Here is a 19326-nt window from a genome sequence, read left to right as displayed (position 1 = left end):
TAGATTAAAGCCCCCCAGCTAGTAAGTGGCAGAGCTGGGATTCAAACTCAGGTCTCTGTGGCTCCTCCAGCTGTGCCCTCCCACAGCGCTCCCTGCTCCTCCATGCCTGCCCACTAAATGCACCTGAGATGCAACTACTCATGTTTCCTAACCTCGGCTGCACACTGGAGTCACACGGAGAGCTTAAATCTTTTTTTTCCCCCTTCAAACCCCATCCCCAGAAAGTCAACCGATTATAGTTGAAGGAGGGGCCTGGAATTTTGTAAAAGCTTCCTAAGATGCAGGATCAAGAGTTCTGGGCTGGATGGAGGATAATTTCAAATCTCCGTTCCCTGTTAGGGCCCATCGGTACCCCAGGCACAGTCAACCTCGGCCTCCTCTGGCCACAGCAGGCCCTGCCCTGGCCCCAGCTGGGCAGCTGAACGCAGCCCCCCGTCCCGTTCTCGGGAAGGGAGTCATGGTCCCACTGGAAAGGTACCACTGAAGAATGTTCTGCTTGACTCCCTTAGCCTTGTGAAATAGCAGAGGATCTCCACCCATACCCACTTCATCTCAGTCTTTTCCGAGGTCAGATTTCCCCTGGAGCCAAAACAATGTGAGCAATTGAATGCACGCTCACGCAAAAAGTTAAAAAAGTAGCTCTCTCATTGTTGCATGGAGCAATTTCATTTCCTGAGAAGCCTGACTGCTGCCCTCTGTGTTCTCCTCCCCAGCCCACGCCTGCCGGCTTTCTCCAGGAGCCCAGCCAGTTGCATCCCAGGGGGCGGGGTGGGGGTGCCCCTCCGAGACACTCTTCAGAGGCACCTGCTCCCTCCCTGCCCATCCTCTGGAAGGGGTTTCTGGGGCCTGGGGGCGATGAGAGCAAGCGAGCCAAGCAGAGGGAGAGGTTGCTTGGGGTCAGAGCGGGGTGCAGAGGGATGACAGGTTACTGACAGAGGCACCCCCTCCCTTCCTCCAGTCCTGACCTCTGGCTATGGCTGCCAGACTCAGAAGAGGGCAGGAGGATGGCAATCAGCGGTAGAGATGCGCTGGGGGCATTGGAATGGAGAGAGAAAGGATGAGAGGGAGTGGAGAGAAACAGGCCCCCGGTGCCGGGAAAGTCTGCTCAGAAGAAACAGGTGTAAAGGGTTAAAACCACTCCAGCATCCCCTGCCAGAGGAATTTTTGACAAAGCTCTTGAAGTCAGGGGCCCAGAGAGAAGCATTCAGTGATAACCAGGAGGAGTCTAGCAAAATCACCACTGGGTCACAGAGGTGACAGAGGAGAGGAGGGGGCCGAGAGAGTGTTGTAGGGTCAGGAAAAGGCAGAGTGGGGAGGATGGTGCTCGGTGAGCCAGACCTGAAGCTTGGCAGGTCAGCTTCCGCTGAGGTGGGGGATGACAACACCTTCAGCTCAGGCCACAAACACTTATTACACACCTCCTTTGTGTGGAACCCTCACAGTCACGGTTTGGCTGAGGACCTCGGCAGGATGACGGGGTCCTTAGAATGCTATTAAAAAAGAGCTCGAGGGATGTCTTTCCATTTGTTTGTATCTTCCTTCATTTCTTTCATCAATATTTTGTAGTGTTCAGTGTACAAGTCTTTCCTTTCCTTAGCTACGTTTATTCCTAAGTGTTTTATTCTTTCTGATGCTATTGTAAACGGGATCATTTTCCTAATTTCCTTTTCAGATAGTTCGTTATCAGTGTATAGAAATGCAATTGATTTTTGTATGTTGATTTTGTATCCTGCAACTTTACTGAATTCATTTATTAGTTCTAACAGTCTTTTTTTGTGGAGTCTTTAGGGTTTTCTCTATAGAAGATCATGCTATCTGGAAACAGAGACGATTTTACTTCTATTTTTCTGATTTGGATGCCTTTTATTTGTTTTTCTTGCCAATTGCTCTGGCTAGGACTTCTAGTACCATGCTGAGTAGTAGTGGTGAGAGTAGGCACCCTTGTCTTGTTCCTGATCCTGGACTGGTAGACTTAATATTGTTAAAATGTCAATACTACTCAAAGTGACCTACAGATTCAATGCAATCCCTATCAAAATTCCAATGGCGTTTTTTGCAGAAATAGAAAAAACAATTCTAAAATTCATATGGAACCACAAAAGACTTCAAATAGCGAAAACAATCTTGAAACAGTTTGAAAAAGAACAAATCATGAGGCATCACACAGCCTGATTTCAAAATATATTACAAAGCTACAGTAATTAAAACAGACATATAAACCAATGGCACAGAATTGAGAGCCCAGAAATAAATCCATGCATATATGGTCAACTGATTGTTGACAAAGGTGCCCAGAAAACATAATGGGAAAAGGATAGTCTCTTCAACAAATGGTACTGGGAAAATGGGATATTCACATGCAGAAGAATGAAACTGGACTCTTATCTTACACCATACAGAAATATCAACTCAAAAAGGATTACAGACTTAAACATAAGACCTGAAACCGTAACTCCTAGAAGAAAGCATAGGGGAAAAGCTTCATGACATTGGCCTTTGCAGTGATTTCATGGATGTGACACCAAGAGCACAAAAGCAGAAATAGACCAGTGGGGCTACATTACACTAAAAAGCTTCTGTGCAGCAAAGGAAATGATCAATAGAGTGAAAAGGCAACCCAGAGAATGGGAGAAAATATTTGCAAACCATGTACCTGATAAGAAATTAATTTTCAAAATACATAAGGAACCCCTACAACCCAATAGCAAAAAACCTAATAACTGGGTTTAAAAAATGGACTAAGGACTTAAATAGACATTTTTCCAAAGACTACATACAAATGGCCAACAGGTATATAAAAAGATGCTCAATGTACTAATCATCAGGGAAATGCAAATCACACTTGTTAGGCTGGCTATTATAAAAAAAAAAAAACAAAACTCAAAAGACAAAAAGTGTTGGTGAGGATGTGGAGAAATTAGAACTCTTGTGCACTGTTGGTGGGAATGCAAAATGGTACAGCTGTATGGAAAACAGGGAGGTTCCCCCCAAAATTAAAAATAGAACTACCACATTATCCAGCAATCCCACTTCTGGATATTTATCCAAAAGAATTGAAATCAAGATCTCAAAGAGATATTAGCACTCCCATGTTCATCTCAGTGCTATTCACCGTAGCCAAGATGTGGAAACAACTTAAATGTCCACTGACAGATGAATAGGTTAAAAAATGTGGTATATATATATACAGTGGAATACTATTCAGCCTTAAAAAAGAAGAAAATTCTGCCATATGCCACAACATGGATGAACCTGGAAGATATTATGCTGAGGGAAATAAGCCAGTCACAGAACAACAAATAAGCATATTTCCACTTATATGAGGTATCTAAAATAGTCAAACTCATAGAAGCAAAGAATAGAATGATGGTTGCCAGAGGCTTGGGGGAGGGGAGAATGGGGAGTTGCTAGTCAGGGGGTACAAAATTTCCGTTATGCCCGCTGAATAAATTCTAGAACTCTGCTGTACAACAGTGTGCCTGGAGACAGCAATACTGTACTGTACACTTAAAAATCTGTTAAGAGGGTAGATCTCATGTTGAGTATTCTTAACACAATAAAATTTAAAAAACATTAAGAAATTAAAAAGAGCTCGTGAGGCAAATATGAGAGGTAAACAGGAGAGCAAGGAGACTCATGCAGCTTCGGGTCACCAATAATTCTCTTCAGTTGTTTTGAAAACCATCTTGGCAGAAAACTTTTGCTCTTACAGAATAAAAGGGCTCACTAAAAATTATTCTTCTCTGTCCCTCGAAGAAGGATCTCTGACTGGCACATGTTATTTATGGCAAAAGCAGAATTAATTCCACAAAGATCTACTTGGCTTCTGCCACGGAGCAGGTTACGAATAGAGACTAGAACAAGAGTAGCTGCTGCTCTGCTTGCAGGGCAGTGTAGCAGGATGGTTAGGAGCAGGGACTCCGGTGGTCAGACCTGGATTCCAATATTGACTCTGCTGCCTGCTGGCTGTGTGGCCCTGAGCAAGCTGCCTGACCCCTCTCTTCTCTGGAAAATGGGGATGATAATCTTCAGGGTGTTGTCAGAGTTAAAAGAGAAAAGAACGCATGACATGCTTTGGACAATGCCTTCCACGTGGTGCAATGTGCTGTTATCATTATTAAATACCACTATCAGGCGATGTGAAAAGGAGGGAGCTATAAGGATGGAGTGCCCTGCCCTGCGGAGGAGAGAGCTGCCTGTGTGCTCTGCTGGGGGCGGGGGCAGGAGAGCGTCCCAGAAGAGGTGACTTGAGCTGGGCCTGGGAGGAGATGTCAGGGCCAGGAAGAGGGAGATTCCAAGGATGGAGTGCAAGGTTTTAAGCTTGGGTAACCGAGAAAACGGTTAATTCAACTAGGTCAGAGTGTGGAAGGACATGCCCAGGGGACTGGTTCTAGGGCAGGGTGGCTCTCAGCGAGCTGGGCTCCTCCAGTCTGATGGGGCCCGGAGGCCAAGTGAGTCCTAGGTCCAGTGAAGGTGGCCTCTGTGAGCATGAGGACCCCGAGACTGGGGCTGGGCTGTGAGGATTGTGTATCTTACCCTTAGGTTTGTTCTAAATGAGACTCGTCACACCAAGATGGCCCGTGGGTTTGTATCTGACTCAGGGGAATCGAGGAAAGAGGAGTGAGCAGGGGAGGCCATGGGGGGCGGTGGAGAAGCAGAGGATGGAGTAGGTGGCCCATTGACCATGAGAGGAGGTGGTTCCGGGGCTGTTGCCTGGCCGCAGGGAGGCAGGAAGGGAGGGTCTGGGCTCACACGAAGACCCAGACTGGGCAGGAGGGCCCTGGGGTGCAGCTCCAGCCACATCTTGTTGGACAGGCTTGAGGCCTGACCTGGATGTGTCTAGAGGTCTAGAGGGCAGCTGGAAATGCCACCCGGGGGCGGCTCTGGGAGTTGGGAGGACCCCAGGGTGGGGCGGGCCCTGGAGATTTGGGGTCAGCCATCTGCATGGCCCCAGGGGAAAAGCCTAAACTTTTCCAGCATGGAGGGAGGCAGCAACACTGCCTTTGGCTTCTAGAAACTTCCTAGAGCTGACTCTACCTGCTTTGGGCATGTCAGTCAGGCCTGGGTATGAGTAGGGGAAGAAGCAACTGACTCTAAGAATGAAGAGGTGTCCAGGGGGCTGCGAAACGTACAGTCTCTCCAAAGGGACTGAGAGGGCACCGCTTTATGTCCCATCTTTCTTAAGACCTATTTTGGGGAAGTCAAGTTCTCTACTGGAAAAAGCCTGGGATCGGGAGTTCAGGAGCTCCAGGCCAGCTCTGGCATGGACCAACTGTGTGCCTGGGCAGGGCAGTGAGTCCCTGTGCCCCTTTAAGATTGGGCATGTGCCCAGGCCCTAAGTCAGACTGGAGGACAGATGCCCAGCTCTCTGAGAGCTGCCCTGCCCCAGAACCAGTCCCCTGGGCATTTTCTTCCACATTCTGACCTAGTTGCCCTAGTGCACTTAGCACTCTCTCCATGCCATGTCTTCCTCCCCAAATCCCTGCAGAGCAAGCAGCATCATCCCCCTTTACAGATGAGGCTCAGAGCAGGTGAACTCTCCCCCAAGACGGCACAGCTAAAACACAGTGGAGGCAGGAGTTGAACCCAGGCAGCCGCCTGGCCCCTGGGCTCAAGCTTTTGAATCATCTCACTATGTGGCTTCAGGCATATAGCTTGGAACACGGGGATCTCGTCTCCTCTTTTACAAAATGGTGAAAGCCATCGATGATTTATTTACTCTCCAAGTTTACCATGGGCATGGCAGGGGTCTGTGTTGGTGAAACCGTCCGGAAACGTTTAATGCATCTAACAAGCGTGCGTTAGGAGAGGCTCCCTGTTTCGGGTCTGTGCAGATCTCCTGGCACCTTCCGGATCTCACACCAGAAAGTTTGCACCCCCTCAGGCAGTATTAGAAGTGTCCCAGTGGCCAGGGCCAGGGCTCAGCTGTAGCCCTCTTCCTTCTCGGGGGAGCAGGTGACGGCAACACCAGGAGGTGCCCAGATCACGCAGAGGGAGCGTGTTGGGGCACTCCAGGTCACTGCCCTAGAACAGTGCTGCTCCCCGCCTTGAGCTGGGTTGTCAGGGGCCCAAGGCAACTCAGGCAGGGATGGAAGGACCCCAAGAGGCCATCCGGGCCAGCCCCCTGCCTCCAAATCATTGCAAAGGGACACAAACGGCAAAGCTATGGCCCCTGCGGGTGCTGCTTCTGAGCTTAAGACATTTGAGAGTGAAATAAAGTTGGGAGAGGTCATTGTCTGAATCCAGGACATAAGTCGCATTTGTTAAGAAACATGTTTGGCTATGTGGGGTGGCAGAGGCTCACGGGTTCACAAAGTGCTCACGAGAGGCCTGTGCGCTCTCCTTTCATGAGCATCCACACGGTCTCGAACAAGCACGCTGTTGTCTTATAAGGGGATGCTTCAAAAACACTTACCAATACCCCCTCTCTTCTCTGAAATTGCTCTGTTACCTCTTTTCTTTCAAAAACACAAAAATGTCCCTTGACCCCATACCTCCCCTTTCCCTGCCGCCTCTCCCAGAAACGCTTTTCCAAAGACTTGTCCACACTCACACCTTCACCCCACCGACTCCCGAGTGCGGCCCAGTGTGGCTTGTGTGCTCACTCCACTGACACCACAGGCCCCTCGATCTCCTTGTTGCCAAACCCAGCCCATGTCTCTGTCCTGGTCCTATAGATTCCACAGAGGCTGCTCCTCCCTTCATCCTGGGACCAGCTGCTGAGGGGGAGGGGACAGCACATGAGCAGTGCCGGCTGGCCCCCCTCCCGCTCCCTTGACGGAGCGCTGTGATGATTCTGGAGCTCTCCTGGAGCCTCCTCTGACCTCCTGGCTTGCCTCCTCCCTGCCGCCTCCTCCTTCCCGCCTCCGGCTGGCTCCTGTCCTCTCTTCCATCTACACCCTCTCCCTGGGTGACCCCATCCAGTCCTCAGCCTTGAGCACCAGGTACTCACTGACACTTCACACAACACTCAATCCCGTGTCCCCAGGGCTGACCTCTTCCTGATTTTCAGACACTTCTACCCCAGCAACCGCGGGACAGCTCCCTGGGGACAGCTCCAACAGGTCACCAAACATAAAAAACTGACTCCTAGTTTTCATCCCCACTCTGTTTCTCTTCCAGCCTTCGTCATCCCAGAAAATGGTGCCACCAGGCTGGTAACGAGGAGTCCGTGTCACTTCCCCCCTTCTCTATATATCACGTCAGCAGGGCCTGTTGGTTCTAACTCAAAAATATAACTGGAATGCAAACAGCAGCCCCACCACCCCCCACTCTCACGGCTGCGTTCTGAGCCTCCAGCCTCTCACTGGATGACACCAACAGCCCCCAAACGAGCTCCCAGCGTCCATGGTTGCCCTTTCCAATTCTATCCCAAGAGCAGCCAGCGTGACCCTCTAAAGTGGGTTAGACCACCTGGTAGGGCAACATAACCTCTTGCTTCCCAAAAGTTTCTTGGTTATTCTTATTTATTTCTTTTTCAGATGAAATTTAGAAGCAAATATTTTTTTAAAATAAATAATTCAGTGGTAAACCAATCCAGTCCAAAGATCCATTCATTCAAATAATACGTACTGTAGGCTCCTTCTATGCAGTCAGTGTTCTAGATTATCAATTACTGCAGTCTGAGTTAGTGATACTTTCTTTTGGGGGGGCTTGTTGCTTTCCTGGAGCATCTGAGATGACTTGATTACAGACATTCCAGCTCGGCGCTCTCAGGAGGGCAGGGGGCAGGCCGTGCGGGTCTCTTACCTCCCTGAGGCAGGTGTAGATGGGGCAGACGAGCACGCGGAAGGGCTCGCCCGTGCTGCTGCGCATGGTGCCGAACACCTCGCACAGGAAGGTGATGAAGCCCAGCCAGCGCTCCACGTCCTGCTGCTGCAGCTCCTCCCGCACCGTGAAGTCCTTCTGCGGAGGCACAAGAGACCATGTCAGCCTCGCCGGGGAAGAAAGGACCTGGGCACCACCTTGCTCTGCTGAGTGCCTGCTGTCTAAGGGTCAGTCCTGGGCAACTGGTAAACCCCATGTGTTCAATGAGGACAGGGATGAGTGACCTGTGGCTGAAGCATGAATGCTGGGGACTCACTGGGGGCAGCAAGTCCACCCTGACCCTTGGCCACAGCACCTCTTCTTCGGTGTCCCCTGACTGGGGACCGCTCAGCCTTGCTTCACTGACCCCAATACTGAGGTGGGGGGAATGAGATGAAGGAGGAGATGAAACCTTTCCTAGAGTCATCAGGGTCCCCATTCAACTCCCTGTGGCTAAACTATCTCCCTCTGCTAACCCTCAAATCATGCCCTCCACATCAGGGCGGGTAACCAGAACATTGCCCCGTACATGTCGGCAATGGGCAACTGAGGTCCATCTTGGACCCAGCACTGGGCCAGACACACAACTACAGCCCTTGACCGCAAGGGGCCTAGAGGATAGTAGGAAAATTAGAGGTATTCATTCATTGATTCATTCATCGTCAAAAATATTATTGCCCCACTATGTGCCAGGCACTGCACTAGGAGCCAGGATAAGACATGTTCACTCATAACTACGATACAAGGGAGAAGGTATTCAAAGCCATTGGAAGGGTCCAGATGAAGGGACTTTGGGAGCTCAGAGGTAGGAGTTATTACTTTCAACTGGAAATCAGGGCCTTGAAAGAGCTAGGATTCGGACATGGGAATATTGGATATTTCAGGGGGAAAGATGACAACAAAGGGGAAGGCACAGGGAAGGCACTTGGGTGTTTGGGGAACAGGAAGGTATAACCCAGCCTGGTCCAGCATCAGTGGAGTTGAGAGGAGAAACAGGAAGCAGGGCTGGGAAAGAAAGGTGGGGCTAGAGTATGGACAACAGAAAACAGCCAAGGAGCTGGGTGCTGTGTGACAGTCGGAGGGAAGGCTTTGGGTGGGTCATGAAATGCCATGGTCATACCAGTGTTCTTTAGAAGGTTAATACGGCTGAGGTGTGGAGACCAAGCAGGAGGATACTATAGAAGTCCAGGCAGAATGAAATAAAAACCTGAAATCTCTGGCAATTGAACAATAAGAATTTTTGGTAGGTTAGATGATGATCAGAAATATATTTCCCCTACCCCTTGTCTTTGGGTTTGGCCAGATGACTTGCTTTGGCCAACAGAATGAGGCAGAAGTGACAGGGTGCTGGTTCTGATCCTAGGCCTTAAGAGGCCTTAAGTATTTATGCTTACTCTCTTATGCTTCTTCCATCATCATGAGAAGACCATTTCTGGGTAGGCCCAATGGTCCCAGTGGGGTGGTAAGAGAAATGTGGAGCAAGGCCCCACCCAAGTCTAGCCTAGACCAGTTCACCCCCCAGCCAAGTTGTACACACAAAATCTAAATACATGCTTATTGTTGTGTGTCACTGAGGTTTCTATGGATGTTTGTTAAGCAGCAATAGCTGACTGATACAGAATTGGTACAAGGGACAAGAGACAAGGTAAAGAGTACTTGCTAAGTGGTGGGTTATAGGGGTGACGGAAAGGGAAAACTCAAAGATAACACTAAGATTCTGGGTCTTGGAGGGAACAGGTTGTAGAACATGACCCAGGCCATTCCCACAGGCCAGTACCCCTCCCCCTGCTTATTTTGGTTGAGCATCTTCCTCAATGCCAGAATCTCAGAATCTCCAGAGGTGGAAGGTCCTCAGAGATGACTTGGTTAATGTCTGTCCCTTGTGTCTGATGAAAGTGGCATCTAGAAATCTAAAAGGGCAGACGGGACCTCAGCCTCCTCAGCTGGCAAATTAGGGGCTGGAGGAGAAGACCTCTAAGAGAAGTCCCTCCAGTTCCAGCTTCTGATGAGCCTGGGTCACAGCTTATAACTCTCAGTTTCATCCGCTTGAAGTGTGTGCGTGTGTATGTGTATGTAAAACAGCAGCAGCAGCAACAGCTACTATCTGTGGACCAGACGCTGGGCCAAGCATCTTAATGGTAACATCTCATTTAATCATCACACTGAGCCTATGAGGCAGGTCCTATTTTTGTCCCCCTGTATAGATGGTGAATCCGAGGTTAGAGAAGTTCCCCAACTTGCCCATGGCTATGTGGCAATGGCAGAGCTGAAATTTGAAGCCAACTGGAGACCAAGCTCCCCCACCCTTTTAATGGTGTTTTTAAATCACTCTCCCAGTCTGAACTTTCCACTATGCCATTTGTCCAGACTGTCCCCTGGAAGTCTACTCATGCCCATAGATCTCATGGGTCTCATGCCAACCCCTCAGGCCTCCTGCCTCTCCACTCATTTCCCACTGAAATGTCTACCTGTGTACAACTGTGGTTTGCCAGTACATGGGGTCCTGTTGTTTGTCTCCCATCCTGGAGTCTGAGCCAGGGCAGGGTCCCTCAAAGAGTCTCCTGGGTTTAGCCAGGGACTTCAAAAGTAGTGGGTACCCAGCACCTTCGATGGCTTTGTATCTTCTCCTTAGTACAGAGCCTAGAGCAGGCAGCCCCCATAGGGGCTGCCCTGTGGTGTTCTGGGTACTTGTGAATGAAGGAATGAGTTTGCCTGTCACCCCAGAGCCTGCAAAGGGCCCTGTACTGCTGGTCTTGAAGTCAGGAATCTTTCGGTGGTTCTACCCTCATTAACTTGTGATCAGAGCAGGGGCAGGCATCATCATTCTCATTTTATAATGGAGGAAACTGAGGCATAAAGAGATGAAAAGCCTTGATCAAGGTCACCCAATACTAGAACTTGAATGAACGTAAGCCCTTCCATGACTATAAAGCTGAAGACAAAGATAAATAGATGGAAAAAAAAAGGAAGGAAAATGATAAAGAAGACAGAGTGGACATCTAACCTGTGAATTATAGAGGTTTTCAAAAAGAGAACAGAGAGAAAAACTAAGTTGAAAACAAAACAAACAAACAAACAAACAAAAAAGAGCTAACTCTTCAGGTAAAAGGGTTCACCATGTTCCAGACCCCCACTACCTATACTTAGCAGGAAAATTTTCTTTTTTAATTTCAAGAAAAAGGAAAAATTCTAAAAACAGCTAGGAAGGAAAAAAAAAAAGCTAGGTTTCTTACAAAGGAACAAAAATATGATTGGCATTATACTTCTATATTTGATGTTAAAATTCGGAGACATTGAGGCAACATCTTCATATATTTGAGGTGAAAAGAACACACCCAGCTATGAGTGAAAGCAAGATAAAGACATTCTACACAAGCAAATGTTTTTAAAAAATCTCATCTAGGGGCCAGCCTGGTGGCGTAGTGGTTAAGTTCGCGAGCTCCGCTTCAGCGGCCTGAGGTTCGCAGGATCGAATCCTGGGCGCGGACTGATCCACCGCTCATCAAGCCATGCTGTGGCAGCATCCCACATATAAAATAGAGGAAGATGGGCACAGATGTTAGCTCAGAACCAATCTTCCTCAGCAAAAAGAGAAAGATTGGCAACAGATGTTAGCTCACGGCCAATCTTCCTCACCAAAATAAATAAATAAATAAATAAATAATAAAATACACAATGAATCGGAGATAATTAAAAATAATCTCATCTACATGCTTCTCGTGAATTAAATGGTGCAGTGGCTATGAAAAATGGCATGGTGATCCCTCAAAAAATTAAAAATAGAGGGCCGGCCCCATGGCTTAGCAGTTAAGTGTGTGCGCTCCGCTGCTGGTGGCCCGGGTTCGGACCCCTGGCGCGCACCGACGCACCGCTTCTCCAGCCATGCTGAGGCTGTGTCCCACATACAGCAACTAGAAGGATGTGCAACTATGACATACAGCTATCTACTGGTGCTTTGGGGGAAAAAATAAGGAGGATTGGCAATAGATGTTAGCTCAGAGCCGGTCTTCCTCAGCAAAAAGAGGAGGATTAGCATGGATGTTAGTTCAGGGCTGATCTTCCTCACAAATAAAATAAAATAAAATAAAAAATTAAAAATAGAATTACCAATACGAGCCAATAATTCTATTTCTGGGTATATATCCAAAAGAATTGAAAGCAGCATCTTGAAGAGATATTTGCACATCCATATTCATAGCAGCACTATTCATAATAACCAAAAGGTGGAAGCAACTCAAGTGTCCACTGACGGAAGAATGGATAAACAAAATGTGGTGTATGCATACAATGGAGTATTATCCAGTCTTAAAAAGGAAGGCTTTTCTGACACCTGCCACAGCATTAACCATGAGGACATTATGCTGAGTGATATAAGCCAGTCACAAAAGGACAAATACTGTATGATTCCACTTATATAGGTACCTAGGGTAGTCAAATTCATAGAGACAGAAAGTAGAATCATGGTTGCCAGAGGCTGGGGAGAGGGGGCAAAGGGGAGTTGATTAATGGGTTATAGTTTCTGTTTTGCCAGATGAAAAAATTTTGGAGACTGATTGCATAACAATGTGACTATACTTAACATGACTGAACTATACACTTAGAAATGGTTGAGATGGTAAATTTTATGTTATGTGTTTTTTTTTAACCACAATTCAAAAATAATTTAAAAAATTAAAAACTTTCTCAAATGCGTGCTCCAGCCAACAAAATTTATTACTCTACTCTGAGGAAATCATGGTATAGAAGGACCAGAAGTGAAAACTGAAACTAGGTAGACTTACGAAGTGAAGTCAAAATAAGTAATTATAATTTTGGTTATAAGATTGAGTCAGGGGCCAGGCCTGGTTGCCTAGCGGTTAAGTTTGGCACACTCCGTTTTTGTGGCCAGGGTTCAATTCCTGGGCATGGACCTACACCACTCATCTGTTAGTGGCCATCCTGTGGCAGCAGCTCACATACATAAAGAGGAAGATTGGCAATGGATGTTAGCTCAGGCAAATCTTCCTCAGGAAAAAAAAAAAAAGATTGAGTCAGAAGCTGGAAATAACCCTTGAAAGAAGAGATATCTAATTATTAAATGTAATTTGAATAAGCATTTCATAGTAGTAGTGATTTAATAATCCAAGATTAAATTACTAAGGACTGATAAATACTGGTGGGAGAGGGACAGAAGATCGTAAAGCACACAAAATTTCATAATTTAGACCATAGAGATTCACAGGTTATTGCTTCTTCTTTTTTTTTTTTTTTGTGAGGAAGACTGGCCCTGACTTAACATCTGATGCCAATCTTCCTCTTTTTGCTGGGGAAGATTGGCCCTGAGCTAACAGCCTTGCCCATCTTCCTCTACTTTATATGGGACGCCGCCACAGCATGGCTTGACAAGTGGTGCATTGGTGCACGCTCGGGATCTGAACCTGTGAAACCGGGCCACCGAGGAGGAGTGCACACACTTAACCGCTGTGCCACCGGGCCGGCACATATTGCTTCTTTTTAAGTCTGGTAAATAGAGAAATAGAAGTTAAGGATTGCCTTTAAAAATGTTAAAAGAGGGCTGGCTCCGTGGTGCAGTGTTTAAGTGCGTGTGCTCTGCTGCTGGCAGCCCTGGGTTTGGATCCCGGGTGCGCACCAATGCACTGCTTGTCAGGCTATGCTGTGGCGGCGTCCCATATAAAGTGGAAGAAGATGGGCACAGATGTTAGGCCAGGGCCGGTGTTCCTCAGCAAAATGAGGAGGGTTGGCATGGATGTAGCTCAGGGCTGATTTTCCTCACACACACCAAAAAAATGTTAAAAGAAAACACTAGTAACCACTAGCAGAACTGAAAATAGGAGATATAAAATAAATGGATAGGTAAAAATAATTTTGGGCAAAAGAAAATAAAATTAAAACACTAGTAAAATCAAAGTAGTTTTCAAGATAACAATCATTATATAAAATAAAAAAGTTATTTATATAGATAAAAGACACAATCCATAATATATATAAAACATTATATACTGTATAGCATACTCAAAATACATAAAACAAAAGCTATTGAAATATAAGAAAAAAATAGAAAGAAAGAATAGTGATGGGAAATGAAACCACTAGTATTTTATGGCTGATTAACAAAATAAATTACTTAGATGATTTAAATAACATAATTAATAAGCCTAAATGAAAACAAGCCTTGTAAGCTGTGATTCCACTATAAATCTGAAAACACAGAAATTCTATAAGTTAGATACTTCGACTGAGAATGAAGAAAATTAAACAAACAGCCAAATACTTGGATGTTTAAAAGATATTCTCCTAAAGAAAGATGGAATAAAGATGTAATCAAATATACAATAATAGGAAATAAAGAGCTATAAGAACTTGTGAGATGTGGTCAAAGCTACAATGAAAGGTAAATTTATAGTCTTAAGTATTTTGGCTATTAAAAAAAGAAAGCAAATATATATATCCTCTAAACTTGTGCTGTCCAGTGTGGTAGCCACGAGCCACATGAGACAAGTGAGTGGTTGCAATGTGGCTTATACAACCTGAGATGCTGTCAGTGTAAAAAGAGACACCAGTTTCTGAAGACTTAGCAGGAAAAAAAGAATGTAAAATGTCTCATATTTTAAAAATATTGATTACATGTTGAAATTTTGGATATACTGGGTAAAGTAAAATATATTATTAAATTTAAAATTACATATGTGGATCACATTATACGTACTTCTATTGAACAGTGTTAATCTATACAGCAAACTCAAAAAATTAAAAAACCACCACCAACTAAGGAAGTATATGAAAGGATATAACACAGATAAAGCCAGAAATTAATTACTTAAAAAATAGAGAAAGAAAATTATATATAAAATCAAGAAAGAAGAAACAGAAATAAAATTAGAAATATGAATAATGTATGAAAATAGATATGGAGTAGATAAAAAAGCATTATAAAAACTATTTACAACTCTATGCTGATGATTTTGGAAAAAAATAATGAAATAGATGACTTTTTAGAAAGTAAATACCACCAAACTTTACTAAAAAAAACAAAAAGCCAGAAAAATCTAAAAATCATAAAATGCAAAGTTCTGAAAGACTTACCTATTATAAGGAGGTCTCTAAATTTATGACTTTTATAAGTAAGTTGATTCAAACTTTCAAAAAATTAGGTAACTGCTCTGCTATGTAAACCAATCAAGAATATAGAAAACGATAGGCTTTTTCAGTTCCCTATTACCAAAATCTCATAATGATAGTAAATTACAAATAAGGAAGTCTACAGGCCAATCTCTCTAATGTGAATAGATGTGAAAGTCCTAAATGAAATATAACAAATAGATCCATTATAACCAAGAAGATTATATCCTAGAAAGGCAAGGATGATTTAGTATCGGGAAATCTATAAATGTAATATATTACATCTATAGGCCTGATTGAAAAACAGCAGAAACATCCATGACCCGTGGAAGGAAAGAGATGAAATGATTTGATATGTTATATATACGAAAAACCCAAGAGAACTCTTTAATAAAGATTAGAATTAACAAGAGAGTTTAGTAACTAATAATAAGAGTATTTAGATGGAAACTTAATATACAAAAATCAACAGCATTTTTAGGACAGGATTAACCAGTGAGATATTTTAATGTACAAAAGCTCATTTAACAAAGCAAGAAAAATTCTTACATGACGTCATTAAGAAATGTGCAAGATTTCTATGAAGAAATTGCAAAACTGAACCCAGAGATTTAAGAGAAAGTCGTAAACAAGTGAAGAAATATAATATTCCTAATGGGGAGACAGCATTGTAAAGATGGTAATTCTTGAAATAATTCACAGATTTAACACCAATATGTATTCGGTTTTCCAATGGGAACTTTTTGGAGGGAAAGGGGGTACGGAGACTTGAAAAAAATGATCCTAAAAGCAATTTGGAAGAATAACAGGGGAAACAGCTAAAATCAAACAAAATTGTAGATTTTTGTAAATTTGTATGTTACTTTTCACCTATCCTAAAGCTTTAAGAATTAAAAGGGCGTGGAACTGACATAAGAATGGATAGGTAGATCAGACAGCTTAGAAACAAATTTGGCATCCATAAGAGTTTATCACATGGTCCCCAGAGGACCACAAATCAGTGGCTAAGGAAGCATTATTCACTCAAGCAACGATGCAGGGACAGCTGTCTAAGTGTGTGTGGGGGGATAATTTAGAGTCTCCCTTCACACTGAGTCCTAAGATGAATTCCAGATGGAATAAAGAGGTAAATGTTGGAAAAAAAAAAAAAAAAAAAAGACAAACCATAAGAACTTAAAGAAAATTAAATTGAGTATTCATCCAATGTCTGGATGGAGAAGGGCTTTCTACATTAACACAGCAGAGGAATGCATCAGAATATTATAAACATACTTAGAAGGCAATTGAAATGCTGGGAAAAATATCTGCAATAAATGTGACAAAGGGTAATGGTCTTAATGTATAAATAACTTGTTCAAATTTGTAATAAAAACACTAAATCCCTCATGGACAAATGGGCAAAGGGCATTAAAAGATAATTCATGTGTCAAAACATAAATTGCTGATAAATATATGAAAACAAAGTAATTAAATCTTAGTAGCAATGAAATTAATGAAAATACCATTTTTTTTTCCACCTACTAATATTAGCAAAGCTTAAAAACTGATAATTGTCAATGCTGGTGAGGATGCAATGAGACAGGCACTCTTGTACAGGCAGTGTAAATTGGCGTCACTCTCCTGAAAAATCTTAAAAGAAGCCTTCAAAGGGTTCTTATTGTTTGACTCAGTAATTGCACTTCTGGATAATTATCATAAGGAAATAATTAAAAATAACAGGAAAAATAAGCTTAATGCATGCAAAAATTCAATAACTTAAGCTTCCAACAATAGGGTAATGATTAAGTAAATGATGATTCATGCACCCATTAAAAATCATGTTTATGAAAAGTTTATAATAGCACAGGAAAATGGCTATCTAATGCTAAGTGAAAAAAGCAAAATCAAAATTGCATGTACTATATAATCTCACCCATGAATAAATTTGTTTTTAAAAAAGGAAAAAGATGAGAAACATCCAAAGGGTTAACAGTGGCTGTTTCTCAATAATGGAATTATGATGACCTTTATTTTTTAACTTTTTATTATTTTCTGAGTTTCTTTACTTTTCTGTGAATGTTTCTTTTCATAATCAGAAAAACAGTCCCTTAAAAAGAAATTGGCAGGTTGTAACCCAAAACTTGACTTTTTTGATTAGGACAGCGGAACTCGTGGAGTGATCTGCCAGCTCGTGGTGATTCTCACTGGAAGGGTGGGGAAATGGGTTGTGAACATGCCCAGCCCAGAGGGCACCAAAAACCAGCCTCTGTGTCTCCTCTGGGCACATATGTGGTAGGTTGCCAGCATTTCCTCTGGAACAAGGAGCTCTTTTCTGCCAACTAAAACCAGCCATCCCCTGGGTCCCTGGCTCTGCCTTCAACCACAGCCTCTTGCATCCAGAACCAGCCAGGGGCCTCAGATTGGTGGCAGCCATTTCAAAGTCTGGTATTTGGCTCCAGGTTCTCATCTGACTGGCAGGCTCCCTCCCAGCAACCCCTAGTGCCTTTCCCCAAACTTTAAGGCTACCATTTAAGCCCCGTTTCCTGCCTAAAACTATTTATTGACGTACTGCTATTTCCTGCACCGGCCACATCAATAAGCCCTGAAAGCCATTCAGTGTCTCAGGTTTCTCAAGGCATTCTGGGAAATTCTTCCCCGCTCTGGATAACCACATGAACTCTGGCATGATAGAATCCTGTGGTCAAGCCAAAAACAGCTGCATACAGGCAAAGGAGGAAAACACCCCCGCCCTGGCGGCCGGCAGCCGTAGCAGGGAGATGCTGCCCTGAGAGAAGGGAGGGGGAAAGACACAAGGATCACAGTGTATTCTGAAACTTCCTGAAGCAGATGGGCAGGCCCACCAGTCCCTGCAAACTCACCATCATTTCCTTCTCCATCTTTTAAAACAAATGACCAGGGGAAATTTGCCCATCCACGCTATCCATCCCCGGTGACTCTGGGTTGTCTCTGTGCAGAGAGGAGGCGGCTGCTGCCACCTCCCCAGTGGGGAGGAGAAAGTGCACTTTTATTTACTGCTGGCAGGAAGTTTCTTTTTCCTGGAGAAGTTGGGATGAGACGTGGGAGGGATGGGTACTGGGGAGCTGGTGACAGCCCAGCAGCAATGATTTGGTCCCAGTCCTTCTCCCAGGCCATTGGTTGCAGGGCTTAAAAAGAGTATTTGACAGAATTCTTTATATTGGAAAGGGGAAAGTCATTTTCAAATAGAAGGTGCTCTATTTTTTATTCAGCTCAAACTTCTACTCCCTTCAGGTTTCTGCTCCAACGTCAGCTCCTCAGGAAGTCCTCCCCTAACTGCCTCTCTAAAATAGCAGCCCCGGGGCCCGTCAGCCAGACCCCCCTGTATTTTCCTCCTAGCTCTTATCTCCTGTATCAGGTCCTATTTTTGTTGCTGATCTGATCCTTTTCTAGAAAGAAAGTTTCACCAAGTCAGGGATCTTGTGTGTCTTATCCATCACCATGTCCCCTAGAATAGTACCTGGGTCATAGTGGGTGCTCAGCGAACATGTGTGGCCTGGATGGGTAAACATTCCACCATAAGTGATGAGACATTTCTAAGAGGTCAGCCTGTTCAAGGGGGACAGGCTGCACCATTCTTTTCTTAATCCAAGACCGGAGAGCAGAGAGCATGTTTGCCTGATCCACCTTTTCTCTCTTTTGTGGCCGGCAATTCACTCCCCAGGTATATTGCTCCCCCTACTCTGTGCCAGCCCTTGTCCCTGCTCCAGCGCTGTCTCATAGCATTCGTTTCACTCTTGTGGGTAATATTTTTATCATAGAGTGAGGTTCCTTTGTTTATTTGGGACTTTTTCCCCTTTTCAAGGTTGCATCAAGTAAGGCCATGCCATTCTGCAGAGTCACCCCTTGTGACAGGGTCATCTGTGAGTTCTGTCTCGCTCTTCCCAGCCTTGAGCCTCCCCTTCATTCAGACTGTCCCCTCAGTGCTGCTTGCCACGGCCATGTGAAGCCCACTGCAGGCTTTCCTCCTCCATTTACCCTCATTCCTCTGTACCTATTACCCAGGCCAGGGCCTGCTTGCCCACCCCCAGTGCCTAGGAATTGGCCCTGGGTAATTCCTGGCAAGTTCCTGCCCCACTCAGTTATTATCATCTGGGGGAACTTCAGGACAGGAGCCTCCACCTCAAAGAAGGTAGTGTGGTCCTTTCTTGGCACCTGGCTGCAGAGGCAGGGCAATTCCCAAGCCTAGAGCTGGTCTGTGGAGGGGAACCTGGAGACACTACAGAAGATCAATCTCCCTTGGACGGAGAGAGAATCCTGAAGGTGCCATTTCCTGTCTTTCCTGGGGGCTTTGGGCTCCATGAGACACCTTTGAATCCTCACGAAAAAGGATTCAGGGATGTTAAGCCACTTCAAGTTGGTTTCTGTGACTTAGGACCGAAAAGA

General features: G+C 44.8%; 1 protein-coding gene across 1 annotated transcript in view; it reads right to left on the bottom strand.

Moving 5' to 3' along the window:
- The window catches only part of CTIF (cap binding complex dependent translation initiation factor), a 288430-nt gene that overhangs the window by 33154 nt on the left and 235950 nt on the right, over window positions 1-19326 (bottom strand). The window contains exon 10 of the mRNA XM_058557072.1: window positions 7750-7905. Coding sequence (XP_058413055.1) covers window positions 7750-7905 — 156 coding nt within the window. The remainder of the gene's footprint in view (window positions 1-7749; window positions 7906-19326) is intronic.

This window comes from Diceros bicornis, chromosome 16, assembly GCF_020826845.1.
Source record: "Diceros bicornis minor isolate mBicDic1 chromosome 16, mDicBic1.mat.cur, whole genome shotgun sequence".
Taxonomy (NCBI): domain Eukaryota; kingdom Metazoa; phylum Chordata; class Mammalia; order Perissodactyla; family Rhinocerotidae; genus Diceros; species Diceros bicornis.
The sequence above is the reverse complement of the archived record's forward strand: the minus strand, read 5'-3'. Positions and strand labels throughout refer to the sequence as shown.